Here is a 23,547-nt window from a genome sequence, read left to right as displayed (position 1 = left end):
GTGGTAATGGTGTGAGAGATGATAAAGTCTGTGACGAGGGCTTATGGTGGTAGAAGTGCTTATAGTGTGGGAGCAACTAAATACAAGAACTTCTTGCATTGTAAACAGGCGGTTTGTGTTGCATTGAAATGCGACTTTGTTTTGTAATGAAGATTATATTGTTCAAAGTGGTTATTATGTATAGTTTATTTATTACTATATTATACAACATTATATTATACATATGCGTGTAGTCCACACCGCTGTTGGGGTAAGAGGCTAGTGGTTAGTTGATGTCAGTAAAACAAACAGCCCAAAACATCCCAACTCAGTCCTCGCCTGCTGGTATCGCTGAGCCGACCAAAAGTATGAACATAGCTCATTGACACCTGCAGCTCCAAGCTACGCTGGGGCCAATTGACTGTTGTATTTGGTGGCAAACGACTTGACGGTGGACAATTTTGTCTGCTGTGGGCGGAACCCGTACCATCTCGTCTAATGCCCAAGGCCACGACGGCCCCACTTTACTTGAAAATCCCTCCCCATCGACTCGCCTCTGTCACGTAAGTTGGTTTCGGATCTAGAAAAAGACTGTCCAGTTATGGAGCTTCTTTTTCTCGTCTTTAGTTGAAATGGACGCGTCGTTCTAATTTCTAATAGCAGATTATTCATATGATTGCTTTTGGATTGGCTTCCTTCTTCAATTTGAACGTCGACATGCACAAGCTGTCTTAATTTTTATGTTTTTTTTAACATCCTCATGGAAACATGAACCTCCAGGGATCCTTCCACGCGTTGGTGGACGAGTTATGCAGTAATGGCGCGTCGAATCGCTCAGATCTGGATGTACTAGATGACTTGAATCGAGTTGCATATCCCATTAATGACAGAGATTGGAAGAATGGGGTAAGAGCATATGTGCAGATATAGAGTAACGCGTTATATTAATGTTTATTGCTGATCTAGGATGTTAGTAAGCTCGTAAAATGGATTCAAAAGTACCGCCCCGAACCTCAGGCTCTGAAATTCTGCAACATCTTGTTCAAGCTCTACAGTCGACAGCCTAGAAAAGTATGTATGTTTGGAAGCTGAGGGTATCGAAGAAATTCTATGATTGCAGACTTTAAGCGAAAACAATCTCTCATTCCCTTCCTCTGACTCCCCGTCAGGCTGTCAACTTGGGTGAATCTGTGGTCGTGTCAGCATTCACTATATTTGTCTTAGATACGCTGAAGAAGGTCTCTGATCTGGAGAAGATAGACGTACTCAGAGCACTCGGGACTCTGCTTTTCGAGAACGGCCCGAGTTTGCAAGACTCGGTAAGCTTGCAGTGACAATTATTCGACTTATGCTCGTAAACTCAACCAGATCTTATAACCTAGTTGCAAAGACAAGTCGTGGACGCACTCATCCCTCTAGCTACTCATTCGGATACGGGATCTACATCATCTGGATTGCCGGCACCATCAGCATCAGCAGAGATCAGGAGAACAGCGCTAGTGTGTCTCGGACATTTGTGCGTCAAGCTTGGACCTAAAGCTCCTTTTTATGATGAAGTTTGTCAAGTTATATACGCAAATCTACGGGACTGTCATACCATTGATGGAGGGGATCGTACTGCCAAGGCATGAGCAAGTTTTCTCGAGACGTGTTGACGTTTATCTATGTTGACCCAGTTCATTTTACCAACAGATCGCGACAAATGCTCTCCGTGCTCTTCAGCTCGTTCTAACTGAGAGTAGCAGTGCAGTGGCGAGTGCGGTGGAGCCTCTTGTTACGCTTTTATGTATGGTTGCTCTCGCGACAGAGTCACAGTCAGCCATCCAATCCGCCACTACAGGTATATATCAGACACAATCTTATTTTCTCCTTGCACTTTCGCTTTCGGTTGATCTGAACGCCTCTGGTTAGCTCGAAATCCAAGAACTGTACCAGTTACGACCTCAGATTCTGAGATGTCAGATTCTGAGTTTGGGTCAACTAGAACGTACGCGAATCTTAGACGCTTTCATATCACTTTTGGAAATCTCTGATGCAATCCGCACGTATCATAGGTCGAAGAACCCGGGCCGTCTCGAAATGAATGCACTACAATGTCTCCATACTGCCATCAAGCAATCTCCAAAGCTCTTTCACTCTTCATGGTCTCGACTTCTCCCGGACGGTCCAGAAACTAGTTCAGCTGTGACATTATGTTCTATAGCACGGCATCACCCACAGTCCCGAGTGAGGTTGGCCGTATATCAAGTTGTTGGAGCTCTTTTCGATGGAGCCAAACAATATCTTTCAATCGCTGATGTTTCGTAAGAAATTTTACCTTCGAAGTGGCCGGTCTTTTGCCCTTACTATTTCTTCAAATCTAGTTCTGCCAACAAGTCTTTTACGTCTCTGGCTGAACGACTCGGTCGGCAATTGACTGGCACGTACTTTCAATTGCTGAGTGCTATACCGCAAGAGCCTGATATGGTTGTTCTAGTCCACTTGCTGAAGGTATCGTTCTGTACAAATCACAGTCGTTTCGATTTTGAAATCGTTAACTGTTCTCTCGAGCAGGCCCTGTCTGTATTGATACGAAATACAACATTTAAGAATCTACCGTCTGATTTGCCGCTCTGGATTCTTTCGCTGATGTATCCTCGAGCTCAAGATGGTACGTGCTTTCGAGGTTTTCGGGCCTAAAGAGATTTCTCATCAGGGTCTTTCTATCTTTATTTCAAGGAAGTGATACGACGACACAAGTCGCTGCTTTGGAAGTGATCACTGTACTTGTGGAATCTGGATTCAAGACCTCATCTATGGATGCTTTGTCAAAGCAAAAGACGGGCTTCTCATTATCCTGCATCTTGGATTTATTCGAGTCGGAGTCGCTGCCGGCGAGGATTGCAGCCTTCGATTGTGTTGCTGCGTTTGCCAAGAATGATATTGTTACCATGAAGTGGGTTGACTCTGTACACAGGTGGCTGCAATCGCTTGATTGACACCTCTCGTTTTTTTCACTCTCTGCTGCAGCGAATTCTGGGATGAAATAATTTTAAAAATAAGCAAGAATATCAATGACGAGAACCCTACTCTCCGAGCAGCAAGCTACAAAGTATTTGAACAGTATTTACAAGCTGGCAGCTCTTCTTCTGCCCCAGACGAAGACGACATACAAGTGCAAACCTCGTCAGAAAGCACCCTCATACCATCACCACGTTATACCCAAGTCCTCAACACATATGTTATCCCTGGATTCGCTGATGCCTCATACGTTGTCAGATCATTATGCTGTGATTGTGTCTCACACATCCCATCAGATGTGTTTAATGTCATGACAGTCCCTGAGCGATATGGGCTAGTGACTATTGTATTGGGCATGATGAATGGCGAAGAGGACGTGAATGTCCGGATCGCTGCTTGTAGAACTGCTGGTGTCTTTGTGACGTTCCCGATACTTCAGCAGGTTGGAATCACACTGCTTCTTTATTCTTTGTTGGCTTAAATTTCATTTTTGCTTTAGGACGCCTTATTCATGATGGATGTAGCAATGACGTTGAAACCAAACGTGTCTGATCAGGGCGTTGGTGTTCGGTCAAAAGCTAGTTGGGCTTTAGCGAATATGACTGATGCTCTTGTTTCCACCAGGTATGGAGCATCAAGGATGAATTGCGCCCAAAAAGTCAGCTTCACTTGATCTGACTGCGTCTCATGCAGGATCTCCAACACTGATCTCTCTGAAGTGCTTACAGACTCTGTGTTGGTGGATTTGATAGAGACAGCGCTGCTTGCGGCAAGGGATAACGACAAGGTGACTCGCAGAATGCTTCGTCGATGCGTATCATTCTTCAATAATGGACCTTTTTTGCTCATCCGTGAAACTTAGTGTCGATCGAATGGAGTTCGCGCATTAGGCAATCTCATTCGAATATCGAATGAAAGTTTCTTGAATCGCGAATGTGAACGTAAAGTCAAGGATGTGGTTAACGCCCTGATCAAGAACATGACGAGTGGTGCTATGAAGGTAAATTCACCATTCCCAGCAGGGACTGACTGACTTTTTTTCGCTCAACGCTACTTTCACGGCAGACACGATGGAATTCATGTCATGCGGTTGCAAACATGTTTTCGAACCCTTCGCTGCCCAGTGAAGGTGCAGCTTGGATTCGGCCTTTAATAGAAGCGCTGATGCAAGCTGTATCCTCATGCAAGAACTTGTGAGTATCGTAAACCACACCGAGGGGCTGAAGTCATAAAATCTGAACTGTGTTCGTCTTTATAGTAAAGTTCGAATCAATGCAGCATCAGCACTAGCATCACCAATGTCAATCACCAAGTATGGTGGTGTTGAAATGGTGACGCGTGTAGCTGAAGTGTTGAATGCAGCTGTGAGGGATATTGATGCTGGAGAGACTACCTTTGGAGAGTATCGGTACCGTGAACAGTTACTTACTCAGGTGAATAGCAGAAAGCCTTGGAACAGTTTCTTTGGTTTGTTAATATTTGCTCCATTTTGATTCGCCAGATCAATGCTACGTCTCAGCACCTATCAGAACTAGCTGCTCGAGAAGGAGATCAGCGACTGAGAGGTGTTTTGAACGAGCTATGGTGCTCAATGTAATATAATGTATGATGTTGTATTTAAAGCATAAATCCAGTAAGTTCGCATCGAACTTTGCCTTGCAAGTAGCGTTCAAATATCGAAAATGCATCAAGTTCGACGTGTCTGGTGTTGGATCTTGCCATAGCAACATCCTCTTGCAACTGCAGTTTTTCGCCTCAAGGAGCGAGTAGCTATTCTCGATCATGACGGATGCCCCAACGACAAGGTAAGAGCGATAGCATTTTACGCGCTATATCTGTTAAGAGGGTCTACATAAGATTTGCTCGTTTTCCATCCCGACCACCGACATTTAAGTTTTTGTTTGAACTTGACGAGTAAATAACATCATCATGCAACATAGAAAACGTGTCAAAATGGAAAAGGATCCGCCAGATTCCACCAAATCAGCACCATCTTTACTGGACGATTCGCGGCTTCAGAAAGAAGATATAGGTGAGAACCGAGAAAAATCTCAAGCCATGACACATTTTGCAAGCAAGCGCCAACTCCCTTGAACTCGGAAAGAAGAGCTCGCCCTAGATTCAACACCATCTGTCAAAGTCATGCAAGATTTTCTAATTCTCCCTTTTCCCTTTTATTCCCCCACAAATGACAGCTAAAACAAGACGCTCCCAACTGTCGCAAATACGAACCAAGCTCAACTTTTCATCTGCTCCATGGACTATAACCAAATACTTTATCATATATCTCTCGGAATGCGTGAAATCATTCGTACGATATCTCGCCAAGCACGTGGCTGGTGTCATGACGATATTCTTGATGATCTTGGGGGCCCTCGTTGTTTATTCTGCTGATGGGCCACATCAACATGTGCGTACGTAGTAAACTAGTTCGGTCGATAAAAGCTAACTTGGATCGTATTACGACAGACTATATCGTATTTGGAAGCATCAACACTCTGGTATGGATACTGGCTCGCTCTAGGCATGGCATCATCTATTGGGCTTGGAACAGGACTGCATACTTATGTGCTGTTTCTTGGACCTTTCATTGCAAGAGCTACGCTAACGGCTTATCGTTGTGGTTCGGTGGATTTTGAGACTCGTGGGCCAAACAGGTCAGCGAAAAGAACCCACACGGCAAGTCATGATACGCATTAGGATTGAAGCTAATACAAATCATTACTTGCTAGTTTTCAATGTGTGTCTGTTGATCAGGCCGTAACTATTTGGCAGATAGCAAGTAAAATTAGATTAGAGTGCTTTTGGTGGGGTGCTGGAACCGCATTGGGAGAGCTGCCACCGTATTTTGTTGCTAGAGCTGGTATGACAGAGCACTTGCATCATCATACGGACTATCACCGTTTTTTTGGTCCTTGTTCTCTACGTACTAACACGGGACCTTCGCGAACTAGCTGCTGCTGCAGGACGAGACGATCAGGATATAGCCAGTATAGAGAATCTGAGCCGAAAACCATCATCAGAGTTAAAGTTTAGTGAGCGAGCCCAACTTGGAATGTATAGCATGTTGACCAAGTTTGGGTTTATTGGGATTGTATTGTGTGCTTCGGTAAGCATAGCCTGCTTCCGCATATCAATAGGATTGAAGATTTGTCAGCAGATAATCTGCTCATACCAATTACCTCTCTGACTTGTTTCTCGTCTTCTTCGGTCTTGTCATAGATACCCAACCCACTATTCGATCTCGCTGGCATAATATGTGGGCACTTTTCAATACCATTTTGGAAGTTCTTTGGTGCTACATTTGTGGGGAAGGCTCTTATAAAAAGCTCTTTACAGGTAGGGCAAAATATCGACAACCAGTACTAAACGATTTGAAGGTCATCAACACATACCTACACTCATTCATCATATCATAGAGTTTCGCAGTCATCATCCTCTTTTCGAAAGACATACTAGAAGATGTGATTATGGCATGGCTGAAAAGAAAATATCCAAGTGTTCATATATATGTCCAGCAAATGCTGGATAGTCAGTTACGGCAGTTTAATGATGGGACACCTACCAAGGTAGACGTCACATAAGTTGCTCTCTCTGGATGGTTTTTTTGCTCACGCTCATAGTGAATTCCTAGGTCCGAGCAAGCACGTTTGCATATGCATGGAATCTAATACTCTTATTTATGGTTGGATATTTCATCCTGTCGATAATTGAATCTCTCGCCTTGAGTCAAATAAGGCAAACTCATGATCAGGAAATAACGGATTTGTTGAAAGAATAGAGGCTTTTGCATTCTCAAGTTTGTGCGTCGTTTCCGGTTTATCTTTGATGCATGCTTTCTTTGGATTTCACATAGGCTGATCAAGAGATGAAGGGACGCGATCTGGTCAATATTCGGCCGGCATTGTGACTTTTTCCGCTGCTGTCAAACCGCTTTGTTAAGGATACTACAAAGCAGTGATCTAAGGCACACAATGCTTTTTACAGTTTTTTGTATTCGAATTCGGATCTTTTCACGGTGGATTAGGGGGTTTCTTTTCAAGCCAGCCCCATGTGTTTGTAATGCGAAAATTGTCTTATTGTTTGCTATAAGAATAAGTTATAATTGCTAGAATTATTACACAAGTCGAATTAGCTTCTAATTACCAGCCCTTTACACACATCAACCATCTAAACTACTCTCACTCACACCCTTATCAAAGATACCAGCTTCAACCATGCTATGATGCAGCGCCTGAAACACCCACTCAGACACTCCCGGATGCATCCAATGTCTACAATCAGAAGGTGGACGATGCAACTCCCACAGCGGCAATACCTCCTGATACACATCGACAAATGGCCAACCAGCGTCTATAAACACATCTCTAGCCATTGCATACCGTGGATTTAATAGTGCTGTTTCGTGTGGTGGTATACATGTCTTGTCTGTTACGGGCCCTTGCCATTCATTGTCGTCGGTATCGAAATGGACTGGCATGTAGCTTCGTGTTATGAAGGTGCCATTGTATTTGAAATCAGATATGGCGTGGCGGAAGGCGTATAGGTCTGATGGGAGAGTTTCGAGGTCGAAGAATTCGGGTTTGTTGAGACTACACAAACGTCATGTTATTGCACGTATAATGTAACCAGGTTAAGTACACTTTTTTGGTTGCAACCCTTACTTTTTGTGCTTGTTATACCCTATGCGAAGAAAAAAAAAAGTCTAAGAGTTCAGATGCACTACTACAGTAATACTACTTCACTCACAAGCTCCATCACTAGCAATCCAAAGCGAACTCTTCCGAGCATACGCCCACAATGGACTGGCAACATCAGTTCTCGACGTCCAAGATGTGCTCCTATACAATTCAAGCATTGCTTCAGATTATCTTCAAACAATTTCCAATTCCTCCAGTCATATAAATACCTGAAGAAGGTGGTTGTAATATTATGAGCAGGAAAATACCATCCATGAGAGATTCCAGTCATGACATAATGAGGATCTGGATCAGCCATACGAATAGGCTGCTGATAGTTTGCATCTGATGAAGCTAGTGTTGCTTCTAGAGTGCATACGAAGGATATGTATACTAGGCATGTGAATCAAGTCAGCATATGCAATAGATCGAGTTGAGTGGTGTTTTTTTGCTGCTTCACCTTGTTGAGTCAACGAATCCTAAACCAAAGCCATGTAAGCACTTGCATCCAGTTATAAAGCAACCAAAGACACCATCTTACCCCAAAAAACAAAATCTCCTTATTCCGATACGTCTCAAGCCACAACGCACCATCAACAGGATGCAAAATACACCCTGAATGTGACATCCATTGTAGATGAAACGGCTTCTCAAAGCCCCATATGCCAGAATATAATAATGGATACACGGCAGCGAAACGATCCCGACATTTCATGATATCGTATGGCATTTTTAGGATTGTTTTGCTTATGGATGACGATGGTTCTTGATCTGCTGTCGTGTTGATCCATAATCCAGAAGGCATCTTCCATGGTGGACAGTATATTCCTGAAGGTTTCGTTAAGTCTTCCTTTGTGGTGCTCGTGTTGGCCTAGTAAACGTGATTGTTTGAAATAATGTTTAAATGTTGATGCGGATGAATGCAGCGACAAATACCGGCGATGAAGGAGGGATTTCTTGATATCCACCAGACGTACTCCATGCTAGAATTGTAAGCAGCAATAGAAATATTCCAATGGCCAAGACTTTGGCAAAGATCTTGTCCCAATTTGCAAACATTTTACTGTTAAAAGCTCGCCCCGGAAAAAAAGACCTAGAGCACCACTACATTGAGAAGATTTGCATAATTGAGGCCTCTTTGAACCAAGCACGACGAGAGACCACCGCCAGATCACGTTCAAAAACGCTTTTGGATTCTACCTAGTAGGTGATATGAAACTGGAGTAACCGGAGGAAGAACGCGATTCGAGATTCAATTATTCATATATTGGCATAACTTTGGATCTACTTACTACTTACACTCTGCACTTGTAGCTACTAGCAGCAAACGACAAATATACAAGTAGAAAGATTTATGTTGAGTTGATTCTACAAGACACGACTGATGACATGATATCCTATGATTGATATCTCAAATTTGGGATTGATCCAGTGTATACAGGCTATGGTGAAACAGAAACAACGCTCACAGCTTCCGAACTAGATCCAATCTCACATGCTACCTCTCAAGCATCAGCGAAGAGCCTGAGGAACAAAGGATTCACATAGACACCCGGAAACACCGAGAAACGTGATTCATAGCACCAACAGATACGACACAGAGATCTTGAGCTATTCCCAATGGTTTCCCATCTCGTCCTTGCCACTTCAACAGTACCAGAAGGTGCTTGAGGCATCAGCTAGAATGGGAAAAGACTTTAATTGGCATTTTGAAGGATGAACACCGGTTTTTTGCCTAAACCATGAGCATGCGTTTAATTGGGTAACAACAAGAACGTTGGTCGACTCAGCACCAGACTTCTCATACATTCTGTTGGCAGCGACATTTCACGGTGCGAAGCAATGGCACTCTGGAATCAGAGACACAGAGGATGCCATCACATAGACCCAACAAGCCAAAAAAAAGTACACGACCATAAAGCTACTTACACCTCAATCAACAGCTCACCCAACTCCCAGACTCAAATGCCTCGGGTTGTAAGAGTTTTCATCAGGGTACCCACACACTGGTCTACTTCAGCCACGTCAAACGGTTTTATTCGTTGATGAAGCCCTACTTTGGGGAGAAACTGGTTCGTCAATCACCTACCCGTCCCTTTTATTTCACAGCAAGGCAAAGTTGGAAAGCCTTCCGAAGATCCGATTCTTGCGGCAACCAACAACGTGAACAGTGTTGTTCAGGTTGATCAGTGTGATAAACGAAAAGCTTGTGAATGGCGTTTTTGTTCTCTGTATGTGGTACTCTATTTAAAAAGCAAAACAACATATCTTACAAGTAGAAATTCACCTCGCATATCAAGTGTCCCAAGCCTAATTTGTGTGCCTTGTCACATAATCATGATCTTGACACATCACGTCCAAATATCGCCGTCTATAAAGGAGTTGGAGAATTGAGTCAAGAGTTTTGCCTGCCAAGACAGAAGGATTCTTGTCACCTTTATCCAATCCAACCCCAACAATGCTCTGGTTCGGAATGAGACCTATTCAAAACATCTCATGAAAATGAGCGAAAAAACAAGCCAATAAACCCTGGGCATACCTGACGGGACAGATACGCTCCCCTCCAAAGCCAGAAGACCGACAATCCACCTGTTCCCCATCCACCTTCGAGATCTAGCACGGCGGTTTCACCCCCAACGTAACTGAAGGTGCCGAAATGAGAGTCTATAGTGATCGAAAAAATGCTTGGTTCAAGAGGAAAAAACCTACAATACCTGTGCATACTCACAGCGAAACGGTGCAAGTGTGTTCTCAGCACTCCTCCATTCTTCTGTTTTGTTTTTAATATTTGATTGTGGCATCGCAGCAAGCTTGTTAAGTGTTTTTGCCAGGTATAGACCTTCTTGAGATGCGACTTGAGCCGTTTGTGGTAGTGATGTCAATTGCTTGTCAACTTCAGTCAGCATGGCCTAGTAAAACCATGCGTGAGCAAAATGCGGTCATAAAGGCCCACTGTACAGTGATTCTCACTGTGATTTCTTGAACATCCAGAGTTCCGCTCTTGTCAAAATCCTAGATGGAACAAAGAATGTCAGGAAGACGTAAAAAGATGTAGAACCACCACATCATGCGTACATATTCCGTAAAGAGATCTCCCAGCCTCTCCAAATGAACAGCAGCAGCGGGGTATTCTCGAATCATGTGAGCAGCAATATGTCCAAACTGCTCATACGTCAATTTGTCTTGCCCGGTTCGTCGAATATGTTCCATAACCAACTTGAGAAGAGCTGGGTTTTCGATTGTTGCACAATCACCCATAGCATACAAACACTGTAGGGAAAAGGTGTATTATCCGTGACTGAGATACACTGCTTTCTTTCTCTCACGAAAGGTGAAATGGCACATACATCAGCGCCTAGAATCCGCAAGCGATTGTCAACCACAAGAGACTTGGAATGTGTTTGTTCTTGGATTTTCTCATGCAGCTTGCGAGTGAAATCTCTCATTCCAATGCCAGTGGCTTAAAAGAGATAATGTTTTGTCATCCTAATCGATCTATCGATGCCTCACCATCACACAATACGGTAACAACACTCACCCCACACACAAATACCAAAAGGCAATTTCTCAGGTTCCGCCTTTGGATCTGCTTCACGCTTCTTATACACTAATGCAGATGGTTCGACTGCGACTACACGGGTCTTGGTAAGCAGGTTGATGTTTTGTCTGATGAAATGCAGATTGTTAGTGACCAAAAATAGGCGTCTCGAGCACCATAGAATTGTACCTCTTGAACCGATACTCGGCAAACGCAGACAGTTTAGCTGCCATGGTATTAAGTATATGATCGGCAGCCTGCACGACGGTAATGGTGACATAATCGATCAATTCCTATCAAGGAAGCAGGAAGATGGCATTAGTGCTGTAGACAAAAAACCGAAGCGAGAGATAAACCTCATGAGTTCGAGTACTCACAGGAAACAGACGACGCACGTCTGAAGACACAAAGTCTGATATTTCAGCAGCGAACTCTGTACCAGTAGGACCTCCACCTGTACAAAGGGAATATTGTTTCTGAGTGGGGTTGTCGTTTTCCAAAGAAGATGAGAAAGCAGCTCACCAGCAATGACAATTGAAAGCAACCTTCGTTTCTCAGCATCAGTTACAGAAGGTAGAGCAGCCTACATATGCGAAACAGAAACCGTTCAGCTTAACAACCAAAAAAAGCAAATAAATACACTGGCTGCACGCTTACAGCTTCCAAATTAGACCCAATCTGGTATCGTATCTTTCTCGCATCAGCAATAGTCTTGAGAAACAATGCATTCTCATTGACACCTGGCACGCCAAATGTTTGATTTGTGGCACCAACAGAAACGACGCAGAGATCATATGGTACTCTGAATGGTTTGCCGTCTCGTCCTTGAGCGATGACTTGTTTCCTTTCAATGTCAATGTCTAAGTTAAGATATGTCAGTGCTTTAATTTTCGAGAGGTTTGTGGTATCGTTGATAAAGTACCTTGTGCTGTAGCTTCAAGGTAGTGCGCTTCCTTTTTCAGACATATGGCTCTCATGCTCTAAAAGAGTAAATGGAATCAGAAATCAAATTTTATTGGAATATATGCAACTACGAACATACCTCCATAAGTGATCTCGCTTCCACGGTACCAGTAGTTGCTTCAGGTAGCAGCTAAATTTAGATTGAATTCAATAATCGCGACCATCGGGAACCTTTTTTTGCCTTTGTGCAATTCGCAATCAAGCACTTACAGGAGTAAACAAAAAGTAGTTTGTAGGACTCAGGACCAATATCTGGTACATTCCAGGAGTGATCCTAGTGCGAAGCGTTTAAGCTTTGTGTTCATCGAGAATACTGCCAGCACATAGCTCCAACATGGTATCGTCCTCGGCAGACAACAATGATAAAGGTACTTACGACTTGATGAGGGACGTAGCAGCCCACCCAGATCCCAAGATCAGTAGCCTTGGCTTGTCCGAGTTCCCATCAGGATACTCATACACAGCACAGTTCTCCAAGTTTGCTGTATCGACAGGTTTTGCCTGCTGACTATTCACTGCTGGTTCTGTAACAGATATCGCCTTTAGTACGCTATCCTTTGAGGCTGACTTTTGTTTGAGCTCGTCAGTGGCAATGAAGCCCTCAGACGAGACAATGTTTGCAGATGAGGGTGTGATGATGGCTATTCCGAGAGTGAATGTGGTGCCTAGTATCCAGAAATGAATTCTCTGCCGTGTTTTAGTAGTCTTGCATGTACTAAATCCACGTGAATTCCTTCTCGCAGTATGTGCAGGATGTAGGAGCTTGGAAGATGCGATTCTAGGTAGGGAGGAGATTGCGGATCTCGGAATCATTTTGTGTGGAAATCAGAATGGAGAAAGTGGGCTATCTGTTACTTTGCTTTCTGTTAAGCCCTTTGTTATGTGGTAGAGTTTGGAAGGAAAGCTTAACAGATAGTGGATATCTTAACCTGTCATCGAGGTGAATGCGAGCCAGTGTAAGCGATAGATCATTTAGATCATCGTATTTAACGCGTAATTCTTGGTTTGGTGGTAAGTTTCATGGCAGGAGTTGTTAACAAGTCCAAGTTTGATGAATTCAATTGACATGCTCGTCAAAATCAGGCGCGAGTTATAATGCAAACGAGTCTCAATAAGATCAGATCATTCTACATGTATTAAATACACGTGATGATATCAGTTTGACACGTCGTTGACGTTTATTCTCACCGTGGTAGTCAAGCTCGTAAAAAAAACGTGACAACCAGCTCATTTCATTCATCACAACAAACAATCATCCAGATCTCAATCGAGGCAACCCAACGACCACATCCACCGAGTACTCCCCATTTATACACATATTAATCTACTCCTCCAATGGCAGCTAATCCTCCCTCCTCGCCACATCGTCCAAATTCATCAAATCAATCACTTGCACCAAGACGACGAGAAAACAACACTCAAATGCCATCCACCGCTCCCGCTTCCTCGAGTAATATTGCTACTATATTCAACTACAAGCAATGGGGCAGACGATCTAGGAGAATACCTCGTCTCAATGAATCGCACCCACTAAGCCTATTCATACACTCAGGTATACACATACAGACTGTTTGTTGACACATGTCATGACTAGAAAGATCATAGATCTATGCTCTTTGATTAAATATCTCTGCATTTGATCCATCACGGGGTTGTTCTGAGAGCTATAGAGCTTCATTTGGCTTCTTGAGTTGACGCGGTTTCATGTTTACCAAGCAACAACATACTAACACTATATACAATCTGTATTACAGATGAGCAGTTGACCAAAGCAATCAAATCACTGCACAAGGTTCGAGATCCGGCTTCCCTCAAATTCAGGCACAAGTAAGTTCTCTCTTCATTCATTTCTTATATCTACACACCCTTTCTTGACGTGCTAATTCATCATCCCATATCATCCACAAAGATGTGAATCAGTCCACCGCACCCAAAGACTCTTACTCGAATCCATACATCTCGTATACTCGGAATGCGACATCTCAATCAGAGCCGACAAGACATATCGATCTCGTCTTCCTCCAGAAGACCAACGAGAACTCGAAGGCGGCTTCTCTGAAAACATCCTATTCGCTGCTCAAGCTCTAGCTCGTGGATTCCGTATCCGTGGTATAGAATCCTTTACAAACGAATTGGTCGAACCTGCCAGGAATCTATGTGCTGCTATGGAAGCACTACGATTCGTGTTTAGGATGCGGCGTGTGGGCAAAGATAATACGGAATTGCCTTACAGTGATTTGGAAGCTGTTTTGAAGGATTTTGATCAAGCTTGGGCTGTATTTGAACAGCATATCTGCTTTTGCTACTTTACTGTCACGTATACTGGACGTCCTGGTCGTACGGATGAGACGGACATGTTTCAGGTATGTGTGTTATGAAGGTGCTTTGGAGAATTTACGGATCCTAGCGTCGAACGTAATTTTTTTCGCTACCCTTACACAAACTGATATTTACAACAAACTCTAGGTGCTCATGTCAGAAACAATCATGCGAGCAATCTCAGAAGGCCTAATCACACGCTCCCAACTCGCTGAATTCGACCCATCAGTCATAATCGGTGTCCCAAGATTAACTATAATATGTGGCCTCATCCATATGCCCGATTGTGTCAGCATGACCGATGCAGAATCTGGCTTTCGATGGTTTAGAACAAAGGCAACCATACTCAAAAAAGTACAATCTGAATTACGACGTATGGGGCCTGTCGCTGTACGTCAGTTAGAGCGTATGCTTGTGGCTGGATCTGATCAAGTTCCCGATGAGCCATCTGCTATTGTGAATGTTGGAGTGCCAGATTGTGGTGTTGATGATGCTGCTACTGTTGTTGGTGATGATACGACCTTCTTGGCTACCATAGAAGAAGAAGCATGTGAAACTACGCAGTTGCGACCACCACCGTATAATAATATAGTACCGAATGGTGATGACGCCACCACAATGACAACAACAACACCAACACTCAAACGCAAATCACCAGGTCGAATCATAACAAGACCCGATAGCACGAAATTCGATACACACAATAATAAACCAGAGCAAACTGGAGCGTCTATCGCTCCCGCTGCTGAACCAAACAGTCCAAGACCACCCATCACATCACCATCCACAAAACAAGACGACGACAGCACTAAAACCACTGATAGCGGTGTTGCCCTGGAAACCGAGGAACGAGACCTCCCACCAATCCCCATAGAACCAAGATCATCAAGTCTCCGCATCTCGAAAGAAGCACTGCAAAAGCTTTTTACGGCTGTCTGTAGTGTCGCTGATGATTTGCAGTCGGGTACAAAGGCTAAAGAGTGTACGGATTTGTTGCAGAGGGTGTTTGTTATGCATGCTGATGAGGAGGGTGATAAGTGAGCCAGGGGGTGGATTATTTAAAAAAAAAACACAACGACGACGTTAACTTATTTTAAATTCTTTTTTGGCGGTGGCCTCTATATCTCAACTATTTTATTTTGCATTCTTTAACCTCTATTTCGCCATAACTGCTTGCTATAAGAATATACCTTGCATTATCAGTCTCAAAGTTTCATTGTCATTTTTGTTGCGCTTTGAATCAGAAGTTTGGATACGCTTCACTCGTTGTTGTAACAGTAACACCACCCTTTGGAAATGCTACATTTCATGTTTGGTGGGAACAACATTGTAGTATGTTGGAGAGCGATAACAAAATAAGGCGGTCTAGAAATTAGATAGGATTGCATCTCTTGCTCTGGGCTGTGTATGGACAAAAAGCAGTATGGACCAAAACATCTAGATACAGTTCACATACTCAAACACAAGCCCGCGAGATGGGAGTGGTTCACAGGTCAGGGTACTTTGAGTAAAGCCAAACCAAAAAGACCGGTGTAGAGAGCAAAGATACTCACATCTAAAAGATGCAAGCGTGAATTTCAGTCACTTTGCCGTTCTTCAAGTTCAACAAGCATGAGCGTCTCAGGCATGGCAGCTGAGTTGTTGAGCTTTTGAGGGCATGTAGGAATCTTTTGCTGAGACCAGCAACAAACCCATGGTAAATATCTGGGAATACTTACAACGCAACGTTGTATATCAGCATACCTTTCAACATTCCAGTCTTGGTTGAAATGATTGCGTCGCGTCACGGCTGCAAGCTTGTAGAACTTCTCGCGAGACACGATTTGAGCGGTTTGTTGTAGAGACGTGACGTGTTGGTTCAGTCCACAGGACATAGGTCTTGGGACAATATGTCTGAGCTCAAAAAAAGAGAGGGAGAGGGTCGCAGTACAATAGAGTTGATGAGACTTGCGAGCCAATAGCGTTTTTGTTTGTTCTTACATCAGCTCCTAGAATCCTCATTCGATTGCCACCCACACGAGCCATGAATGCCATTGTTCTTGGATTTCTGCATTCAATTCACTTGTGATATTCTTCATTTCTAATACCAGTGGTCAAAAACACGTACAAGTCCCAGCACTTGAGGCCGATACTTGAAACCCTCACCGTCTCAACCAAGTATTCTTGTTATCCACGCCACACAATACCAAAGGCAATCATTCCGGTCTAGCCTCTGAATCTGCTTCACGCTCATGCTAGTGCAATAAATTCTCCTATTATACGTGTTTTTCTTGGTGAGCAGGGTGAATTCGTATGTCTTTGGCATCAAACTAGTCTTGAGAAGCAAGGCAAAGTAATTGCCACCTGGTAGTTCCAAGGGATTCGTAGTTCCGTCCAGCAGCAATCAAGCAAAGACACAAATCGCGTTACAACAACAATTTGGTTCAAGAGATGATAGTGTTATTGGAGTCCACCAACCCGCAACCCCACATGACTACAACCTTGCACCCCGATACTCCTCCAGTATCAACTCTGCCGCTCTCTCAGCAACAGCACAAACACTCGCCATCGTATTCCCAGCCGGTGCATTGATAATTGAAGCATCAACCACCCTCACACCCTGCACTCCCTTAACTCGACACCTCTCATCAACCACACTCCCCAACAAACACGTCCCACATACATGCCAGACAGTTCCAGACTGTCTTCTCACAAACTCTTCGAGATACATATCACTTGCAAGTGCATCATCTCGATTGGTGGAAGTCACACGTTCTGTCTCTTCAAGAATCGCTTCATCAGCGATCTCGTCTCCGAGGTCTGGCATGTATTGTTTCATCTGTTGTACTATGGTGCGAATACCGCGTATTCCTTCCACCATATCCACTAGATCGTCTCTGACTTCGTAGTAATTTGGGTTTATGAGTGGTGCTAGTAAAGGGTTGGCGCCTGCAAGTTTAATCCATCCACGAGATTGCATCTTGTTGAGAACTATTTGGAAGTGGAGATGTGGTCCAAAATCGGTGGGGACGTTTGTTATGAAGCCTTTTTGCTTGTGCGCGGTTGCATCGAACGTCTGCCCTGGTTTGAGAGGACCGAGAGGCTTGACATCTATCGTCTGGAAGTATGGTTTAAGGAATTGAAGGCTTGAAAATGGCCGCAAATGCTGACGTAGATGACACTCAGAGCCAATTCTTACCTCTTTCTGTCTGTCCTTCAAGAGAAACGGCAACGCCACTTTTATAGGATAAGCTGTTGTCATGGAATTTACGTTAGATTAGCCCATTGGTACAGTTTCGGACAGGTAGATGTTCAGCTTACATTCCATATTAGTAGCCGGACGCTTAATCCCCCTCGACGCACACCTCTTCAGATACTTTTCAGTGCTCCAAAAGGCAATCGGGCCTGTCGGTCCACCAGAAGGTTCCGTTTTACATTTGAATGCGACATGAACTAGCAAATCTAGAACGTGAAACCTGTGTCATTTTCTTGACAGAGAAAATGAGCAGATATGTATTTACGGTCGCCCAAGTTTTGTCCAACTTGAGGATTGTCAAAAACACATTTGATTCCATTCTCTTCTAAATGAGCTCGTGGGCCCACTCCTGACAGCATGAGAAGCTGTGGTGATTGCAGTGCTGTTTATCATATAATTTGGGTTGTTTTGTGAGCCGTCCTGGAGTACATTTTACTTGGTTATACCCAAACAGGAACATACCACCTTGACATACGATAACTTCACGGACGGCCTGTATCAAGGTAGTCTTGCCATCAACCAAGCATTCAATCCCTGTTGATTTTGCATTAGAATCAAACACGATTTTGGTTACTAGCGATTCCGTCAATACATGTAGGTTGGCACGGAATTTGGGAAGCTTGGGATCAATGTATGGATGTATGTATTGGGCAGCAGTGTTGCATCCTCGTGACAGGTCTGGATTTACAGCAACCTTTGATTTGTTGACTTGGTCAGCCCTCCTCTAACGTTAATCAAAAGAAATCATTGTCCCTCACCTGCATAGGTCCTATTCCACCTTGCGACTTTCCATTATAATCATGATTCATCCGATGCGGCTTCTTACACGCGGCATCAATACGTCCGTTCAATCCAAGTCCAAACCCAATATCATTCCCAGCCTTGATGAACTGTGCACCATACCCCTCTACCGGAAAGCTGACAACTGGGATTGGACCACCTTTACTACGGAATTCTGCATCAGAGAGGTCTGGTTGCATCACATAGTTCTCAAAACGTTTGTAGCAGGCTAATTGTAAAAGACGATGAATTTGTCAAGTTCCGTTGATCCGCAGTACAGCAATTTCAAGCTTCCAAAAGGACTTACGAAGCATATCCTTGTATCCCCATCCGGTGATGCCAGTTTCCTGTTGAATTTCATCCCAGTCTTGTCGATGTCCTCTAACAACAGCCTAGTCATCAAGTTATATCAACACGATAACACTAGTCTCACAACGATACCAACAAATATACTGCGATATCAAGTACAACATACCAACCAATTAATGCAGCTGCTTCCTCCAAGCACTTTGCCTCGTTCAATAGCAACACGATGATTTCTCAAATGTTTCTGCGGAGTAGTTTTAAAGCCCCAATCCCAATAGTTTTTGGCCTCTCTGAATCGCGCCAGCTCATTGATTATAGCAATTCCTTTGCTGTCAGGACCAGCTTCAACTAGCAGTATCTGCAGGTGGGGTAGTCCTTCTGATAGTCGAGAGGCAACGATACATCCGGCTGTCCCTCCTCCAGTTATGATAATGTCTGGGCGCACATCTGATAGCGACTTTCGCGATGTAAGCATGCTTGCCTTCTTTGTTGTGTCCTAAAGGGCGTGCTTTTGGTGTCTGCTTTTGCGTCAAACGATACAAGAAGCAGGACGCAACAATCAAATTCTCGATCACCCCAGACTATTTCAGTATTTATTATCTGTTGCTATGATTTCTTCAACTAGTTTGGGTTGCTCGTCTCGATGTCAGGCACGACCTATTCTTTTGGCTGATCGCCAACAAGAACGATCGTCACCACGTCTGGAAAATTTAGAAAAAAAGAGTTAGAAATCATTCCTATATATACAAATCATAGCAGCATCACAGGAACTCGGAACTCGGAGCAATCAGAGGGCTCAAGGAAAATCCTGAATGTGAAAACGCCTTAGAGCGTGGTTCTGGAGCCGACAATATTTACCAAAAAAAAGGACAAAATTTAAAATTGAACTTTTTGAGAGGCGTTTCTGTTTCAGTTTCTCGGCTTCTTGGAACTCTCTTTGTAAGCTGTCCTGAGAGCACGTCCAACATTCGCCAAAGAGACCTCTCACATGGAATTTGTAATTTTGACGCATTTGCCAACTTTCCGAGTCGTGAATTCAATTATAGACCACAGTTCTATTTGGCTATGTAAACATGATGAGGGCTGATATTATGTACTTTTTTAATATAAGAGTAATGACGACAGATTATAGGTATCATTTTTGTTGGGTAGGGATCTAGAAAGAGGTTGGTAGAGTTCCATCTCCATTCAAGCCTAGAGCATTGGCAATCATGAAGAACACTTCAGTGTTGTCATTGACAGCAGAGCACGACTCTAATGATAATAAAGGCGTCATGTCAGAACAGCAATTGGTTCACAGATCCAGATATAACGGGCAACAGTACTCACCAACCCAGCTCGAAGGTCCATGACAGTACAAATCCACATTCTGGTATGTGTGGACAGTGGTTACTTCTGCAACAGGTAGATTTGCGTTGAATGGAAGACCACCAGCAGCGGCAGGATCATTGGGGTTTGCATTAGCGATAGTTTCACCCCAAATGGCAGTAAGATTAGTATCAACAATTGCCGGGTTACGAGATAGTGGGTTGGTTGTGTTGTCAGGGACAAGCACAACTTGGTAGTTCTCAGAGTGTTGTGGGCCGTCGACTTTGCCGTGAGCCAATACATATGGTTGTTGCCACTGAGATGGGAGCCTAGATGCGCAAGGCGTCAGTAAGGCGTAACAACTTTCCAGCAATAAAACCTACCCGTTGGCATCAACTACCAAGTTTGGCCAGCCAGCAGTATCTAAAACGAAAGAAAGTAATGAACAATACTGATAAGACATGTAACAAGAAGAACACTTCAGTACCATAGTCTCCAATGGCTCGACGCTTTTGAATAAAGTATGTCGAATTGCCTCCATCGGTTATGTCTGCAGAGTTGAAGAGAGTAGTATCGACAGTACCCCAACTGTCATATCCTTGAGGATGGTCTATGAGAACATTTCAAAATAAGTAAGACTTGAGGAGGTTGTTTTTCGTTGGGATGAAAAGGACGAATAGCGTACCAGCAGTGACCATCATGGCAGTGCTGCCAGCCTTGTCGTAAGCGACGACTTGAGCAATGGTGCGGTCCAATTCGAGTAGCTATGCGGGGACGCACATAAATTGGAAACCCAGATAAAGTAATCACGAGCACGGTTAACTTACATCAGACAAACCACGATCAAACTAGTAAGGAAGTCCGTTAGGAATAAGGATTATCATCAGTAACAAAATTGATAACAAGACTTACGTCCATTGGATGCATCATCTTGTCGATTGAAGCTGCTTCTGCCATCATGAACCTATCAGAAATGGGTTTCAAATCACGTTGTAATGCACGCCGAAATTAAGAGAAAAACAACCCATACCATCCATCGGTACACTTCTTGTCCATGACCGAGATCTAGATGCAGAAATTGTTAGACTTCATTCGTCATTTTTCACAAATGCTCGCCCTTACAGCAGTCATGACCATAGTATCAAAGTTGGGCTGACTTGGAGTGGAGGTGGCTGATCCATCAGGAGAGTTGGAAGTCAAGGCCAAATTGGCAGGGTAGACCTAAAGTAATCATAATATTCGATTTAACACCAAAGGAAGCAACTTTAAACTAGAAGAAGAAATGCGGATACATTTCGATCCAACCAGGTTTCCATGTGGTTCTTGGTAAAGATACCAGCGATAGGTCCAGATCCATTGTAAGCAGCTAAAGCAGCGGCACTGTTGAGTACAGTGTATCCAGAAGCGGCAAAAGTTGCATAGTAGTCTTTATTGTTGAGGGAAGCACAACCAGGTGTAGAGTTTGTCTTTTGACAAAAGAATTCTCCTCCGCCGCCCATAAATACGTCGGCTTTGACTGGTTTGCCGCTCCATGGGAAGTTGAATCCTTGAATGGTACCGTTCCATCCATTGATCATTTGGTCGGTAATGTAGTTCTTGTCTACAAAGCAGAAATATAGAATATTAATACAAGTAAACCAAAAATCCAACAAAATCCAACAACATAGTAAAACCATTCAAAAACCATGATTCTCAAGCAGAATTTTCAAAAACTCAGGCTTACCGGCTCTTCTCCTAGTGTGAGAATAAAAGGCGGCTGGTGTGGCATCTTGTACCTCAGATGTGGTAACGATTCCAATACACATTTTGGGGCGAAGACGACGAATCATGGATGTGATTGTCTCGGTTTTGGGGTCGTCCAATGTTGCAGCAGAAGTATCAGCTAGGAGAAGATGTAGCAAGATTGGTTATAAAACCCGAAGTCGATGAACTGAAAATCAAGCACTCACCATAAACATTCAGACCATTGACCCATCCTAATGATAGTTAACAAGGAAAACGTAAGTGTGAATGGAGATGTTCTCGTTAATACCAATAATATGATCATACCTTTTTGACCACAAGCATATGCAGATGCAGAGTTTGCAGAGTCCGTTATCATAGAATCTAAACCATTGGGACCAATCTTGCCAATAGCTGCGAGAGATTCCATAGCAAGGACATTCTTTCCGTATTTGCCAAAGTTGTTCTTTCGAGCTACTGTACGAGCAGCAGAGATCATGGAGGGCTAGAAACAGAAAAATGGTTTGATTTAAGCAAAGATAAAGTAATGGCAGAAGCATTGTCGGAAGTTGCATTAAAAGTACTCTCGACAGCGCTACTTACAGCCATTCCGTCACCGATGAACAACAAGACATTTTTGGCCTTTCGGTCAGTGTAAGAACGAACGATCCATGATCCAGTATAACCGATTCCATTGGCACTAGACCAGGTCATAATCTTTAGAGCAACGAACAACAACTTGGAGAATGAGCAAAGTATTACCTGATTGTCCACGAATACGTTCCTGGCTTGTTCAACACAACGTTGCGGAAAGCTTGACGGTTCACACCAACGGTTGTAGACTTGCCATAGTACTTGGCGACACCGTCAGCTTTTGAAAACATTGTGGTTGGTCAAAACAAAAAACCGATAGAGCAACACGTAGGAAAGGCTTTTACCATAGTAGGTAAAGTTCCAGCTATCAGATATGGCGGTGGTGGAATCGACTCCCAGAATGTTGTTGATGCCGATAGTTGTTGCACCAGCGTCTGAGAACTGTAGAAGGCAATCGTGTCAGATTTTGTTTTGAGACTGATGACTTCAACTACCACTACACTCACGGCAATTGGAGCTCCTCCGGGGTTATGGAGTTCAATAGAAACGTCAAAGTATTGTCCCTGTTATTGTGAACGGGTTAGTTTGGTTGAGGGGAAGAGCGCTCGTCAAAGATCCTCACCACTAGCAATTCAGCGCCGTCAACAGGGGTAATGGAAATATTCATTCCATTTGGAGAACTAGAGAGAAGAACTGATTAGCTGAAGCAGACTTGACTATTGAAGAAAAAACCAAACTTGCGCTCTGTTTCGATTGAATTGCTAAAATAGAGACAACGCGCAAGGAAGAGGTGAGCGGATGCATTCGTCAACGATTCGAAACAAAATTCAATACGTACCCCAGGAACTCCATGCTGTGCACACTAAAGATGAGATGAATGTGATTGTTAGCGTCAATTTTAAAAGACACCAACAACGCCAGTGATGAACAAAGCGAAGAACTCAGCACTTACAGCCAATCCAACAAGAGCTAAAATTGCAGTAATCCAACGCATATTGGCAAGATGCATTCACGATATAACCGACGATTCGATTACACTTCGCCAAAAAGTTTGGTGGTACGTCCCAGGAAAAAGGTCTGCCAGGCCTTTTCGGTACCTTAATTTGCCCAGGAACATGTGGAAT

At 43.6% G+C, this 23,547-nt stretch overlaps 7 protein-coding genes across 7 annotated transcripts; 3 read left to right on the top strand and 4 right to left on the bottom strand.

Moving 5' to 3' along the window:
- Positions 1–747: 747 nt before the first annotated feature.
- SmJEL517_g05339 (uncharacterized protein) lies at positions 748–4,576 on the top strand (the record flags this gene model as incomplete). Its single annotated transcript, XM_031171265.1, has 17 exons — positions 748–885; positions 946–1,050; positions 1,149–1,298; positions 1,362–1,535; positions 1,672–1,819; positions 1,891–1,966; positions 2,034–2,282; positions 2,343–2,469; positions 2,533–2,629; positions 2,698–2,914; positions 2,989–3,421; positions 3,479–3,603; positions 3,673–3,766; positions 3,842–3,979; positions 4,045–4,172; positions 4,238–4,412; positions 4,481–4,576. 17 exons carry the CDS (start codon positions 748–750, stop codon positions 4,574–4,576), a joined length of 2,670 nt encoding a protein of 889 aa, XP_031022766.1.
- A 356-nt stretch (positions 4,577–4,932) lies between these two features.
- Positions 4,933–6,760, top strand: SmJEL517_g05338 (uncharacterized protein; the record flags this gene model as incomplete). The annotated part of the gene is made up of 8 exons (XM_031171264.1): positions 4,933–5,011; positions 5,175–5,389; positions 5,449–5,636; positions 5,712–5,842; positions 5,934–6,088; positions 6,202–6,318; positions 6,399–6,548; positions 6,614–6,760. 8 exons carry the CDS (start codon positions 4,933–4,935, stop codon positions 6,758–6,760), a joined length of 1,182 nt encoding a protein of 393 aa, XP_031022765.1.
- A 381-nt stretch (positions 6,761–7,141) lies between these two features.
- On the bottom strand, positions 7,142–8,717 carry SmJEL517_g05337 (uncharacterized protein; the record flags this gene model as incomplete). Its single annotated transcript, XM_031171263.1, has 7 exons — positions 7,142–7,571; positions 7,644–7,662; positions 7,729–7,820; positions 7,889–8,051; positions 8,119–8,137; positions 8,200–8,529; positions 8,595–8,717. The coding sequence occupies 7 exons, from the start codon at positions 8,715–8,717 to the stop codon at positions 7,142–7,144; spliced, it is 1,176 nt and encodes a 391-aa protein (XP_031022772.1).
- Positions 8,718–9,993: 1,276 nt separating this feature from the next.
- SmJEL517_g05336 (uncharacterized protein) lies at positions 9,994–12,972 on the bottom strand (the record flags this gene model as incomplete). The annotated part of the gene is made up of 16 exons (XM_031171262.1): positions 9,994–10,029; positions 10,094–10,138; positions 10,198–10,322; positions 10,387–10,567; positions 10,629–10,670; positions 10,734–10,928; positions 11,006–11,118; positions 11,197–11,324; positions 11,386–11,489; positions 11,574–11,650; positions 11,719–11,779; positions 11,854–12,056; positions 12,119–12,176; positions 12,239–12,289; positions 12,370–12,433; positions 12,536–12,972. The coding sequence occupies 16 exons, from the start codon at positions 12,970–12,972 to the stop codon at positions 9,994–9,996; spliced, it is 1,920 nt and encodes a 639-aa protein (XP_031022771.1).
- Positions 12,973–13,494: 522 nt separating this feature from the next.
- SmJEL517_g05335 (uncharacterized protein) lies at positions 13,495–15,519 on the top strand (the record flags this gene model as incomplete). Its single annotated transcript, XM_031171261.1, has 4 exons — positions 13,495–13,711; positions 13,914–13,986; positions 14,069–14,522; positions 14,626–15,519. The coding sequence occupies 4 exons, from the start codon at positions 13,495–13,497 to the stop codon at positions 15,517–15,519; spliced, it is 1,638 nt and encodes a 545-aa protein (XP_031022774.1).
- A 1,432-nt stretch (positions 15,520–16,951) lies between these two features.
- Positions 16,952–19,274, bottom strand: SmJEL517_g05334 (uncharacterized protein; the record flags this gene model as incomplete). The annotated part of the gene is made up of 8 exons (XM_031171260.1): positions 16,952–17,575; positions 17,657–17,709; positions 17,779–17,919; positions 17,979–18,095; positions 18,176–18,407; positions 18,472–18,722; positions 18,801–18,885; positions 18,969–19,274. The coding sequence occupies 8 exons, from the start codon at positions 19,272–19,274 to the stop codon at positions 16,952–16,954; spliced, it is 1,809 nt and encodes a 602-aa protein (XP_031022773.1).
- A 681-nt stretch (positions 19,275–19,955) lies between these two features.
- PHO8A (alkaline phosphatase) lies at positions 19,956–23,417 on the bottom strand (the record flags this gene model as incomplete). The annotated part of the gene is made up of 21 exons (XM_031171259.1): positions 19,956–20,053; positions 20,129–20,436; positions 20,491–20,530; positions 20,595–20,717; positions 20,793–20,871; positions 20,935–20,955; positions 21,020–21,071; positions 21,138–21,172; positions 21,230–21,328; positions 21,400–21,707; positions 21,831–21,989; positions 22,057–22,083; positions 22,157–22,334; positions 22,433–22,529; positions 22,592–22,700; positions 22,768–22,864; positions 22,930–22,986; positions 23,046–23,103; positions 23,156–23,184; positions 23,262–23,285; positions 23,376–23,417. 21 exons carry the CDS (start codon positions 23,415–23,417, stop codon positions 19,956–19,958), a joined length of 2,040 nt encoding a protein of 679 aa, XP_031022768.1.
- Positions 23,418–23,547: the final 130 nt, after the last annotated feature.

This window comes from Synchytrium microbalum (assembly GCF_006535985.1).
Source record: "Synchytrium microbalum strain JEL517 chromosome Unknown SmJEL517_scf0047, whole genome shotgun sequence".
In the NCBI taxonomy this organism is placed as follows: Eukaryota; Fungi; Chytridiomycota; class Chytridiomycetes; order Synchytriales; family Synchytriaceae; genus Synchytrium; species Synchytrium microbalum.
The sequence above is the reverse complement of the archived record's forward strand: the minus strand, read 5'-3'. Positions and strand labels throughout refer to the sequence as shown.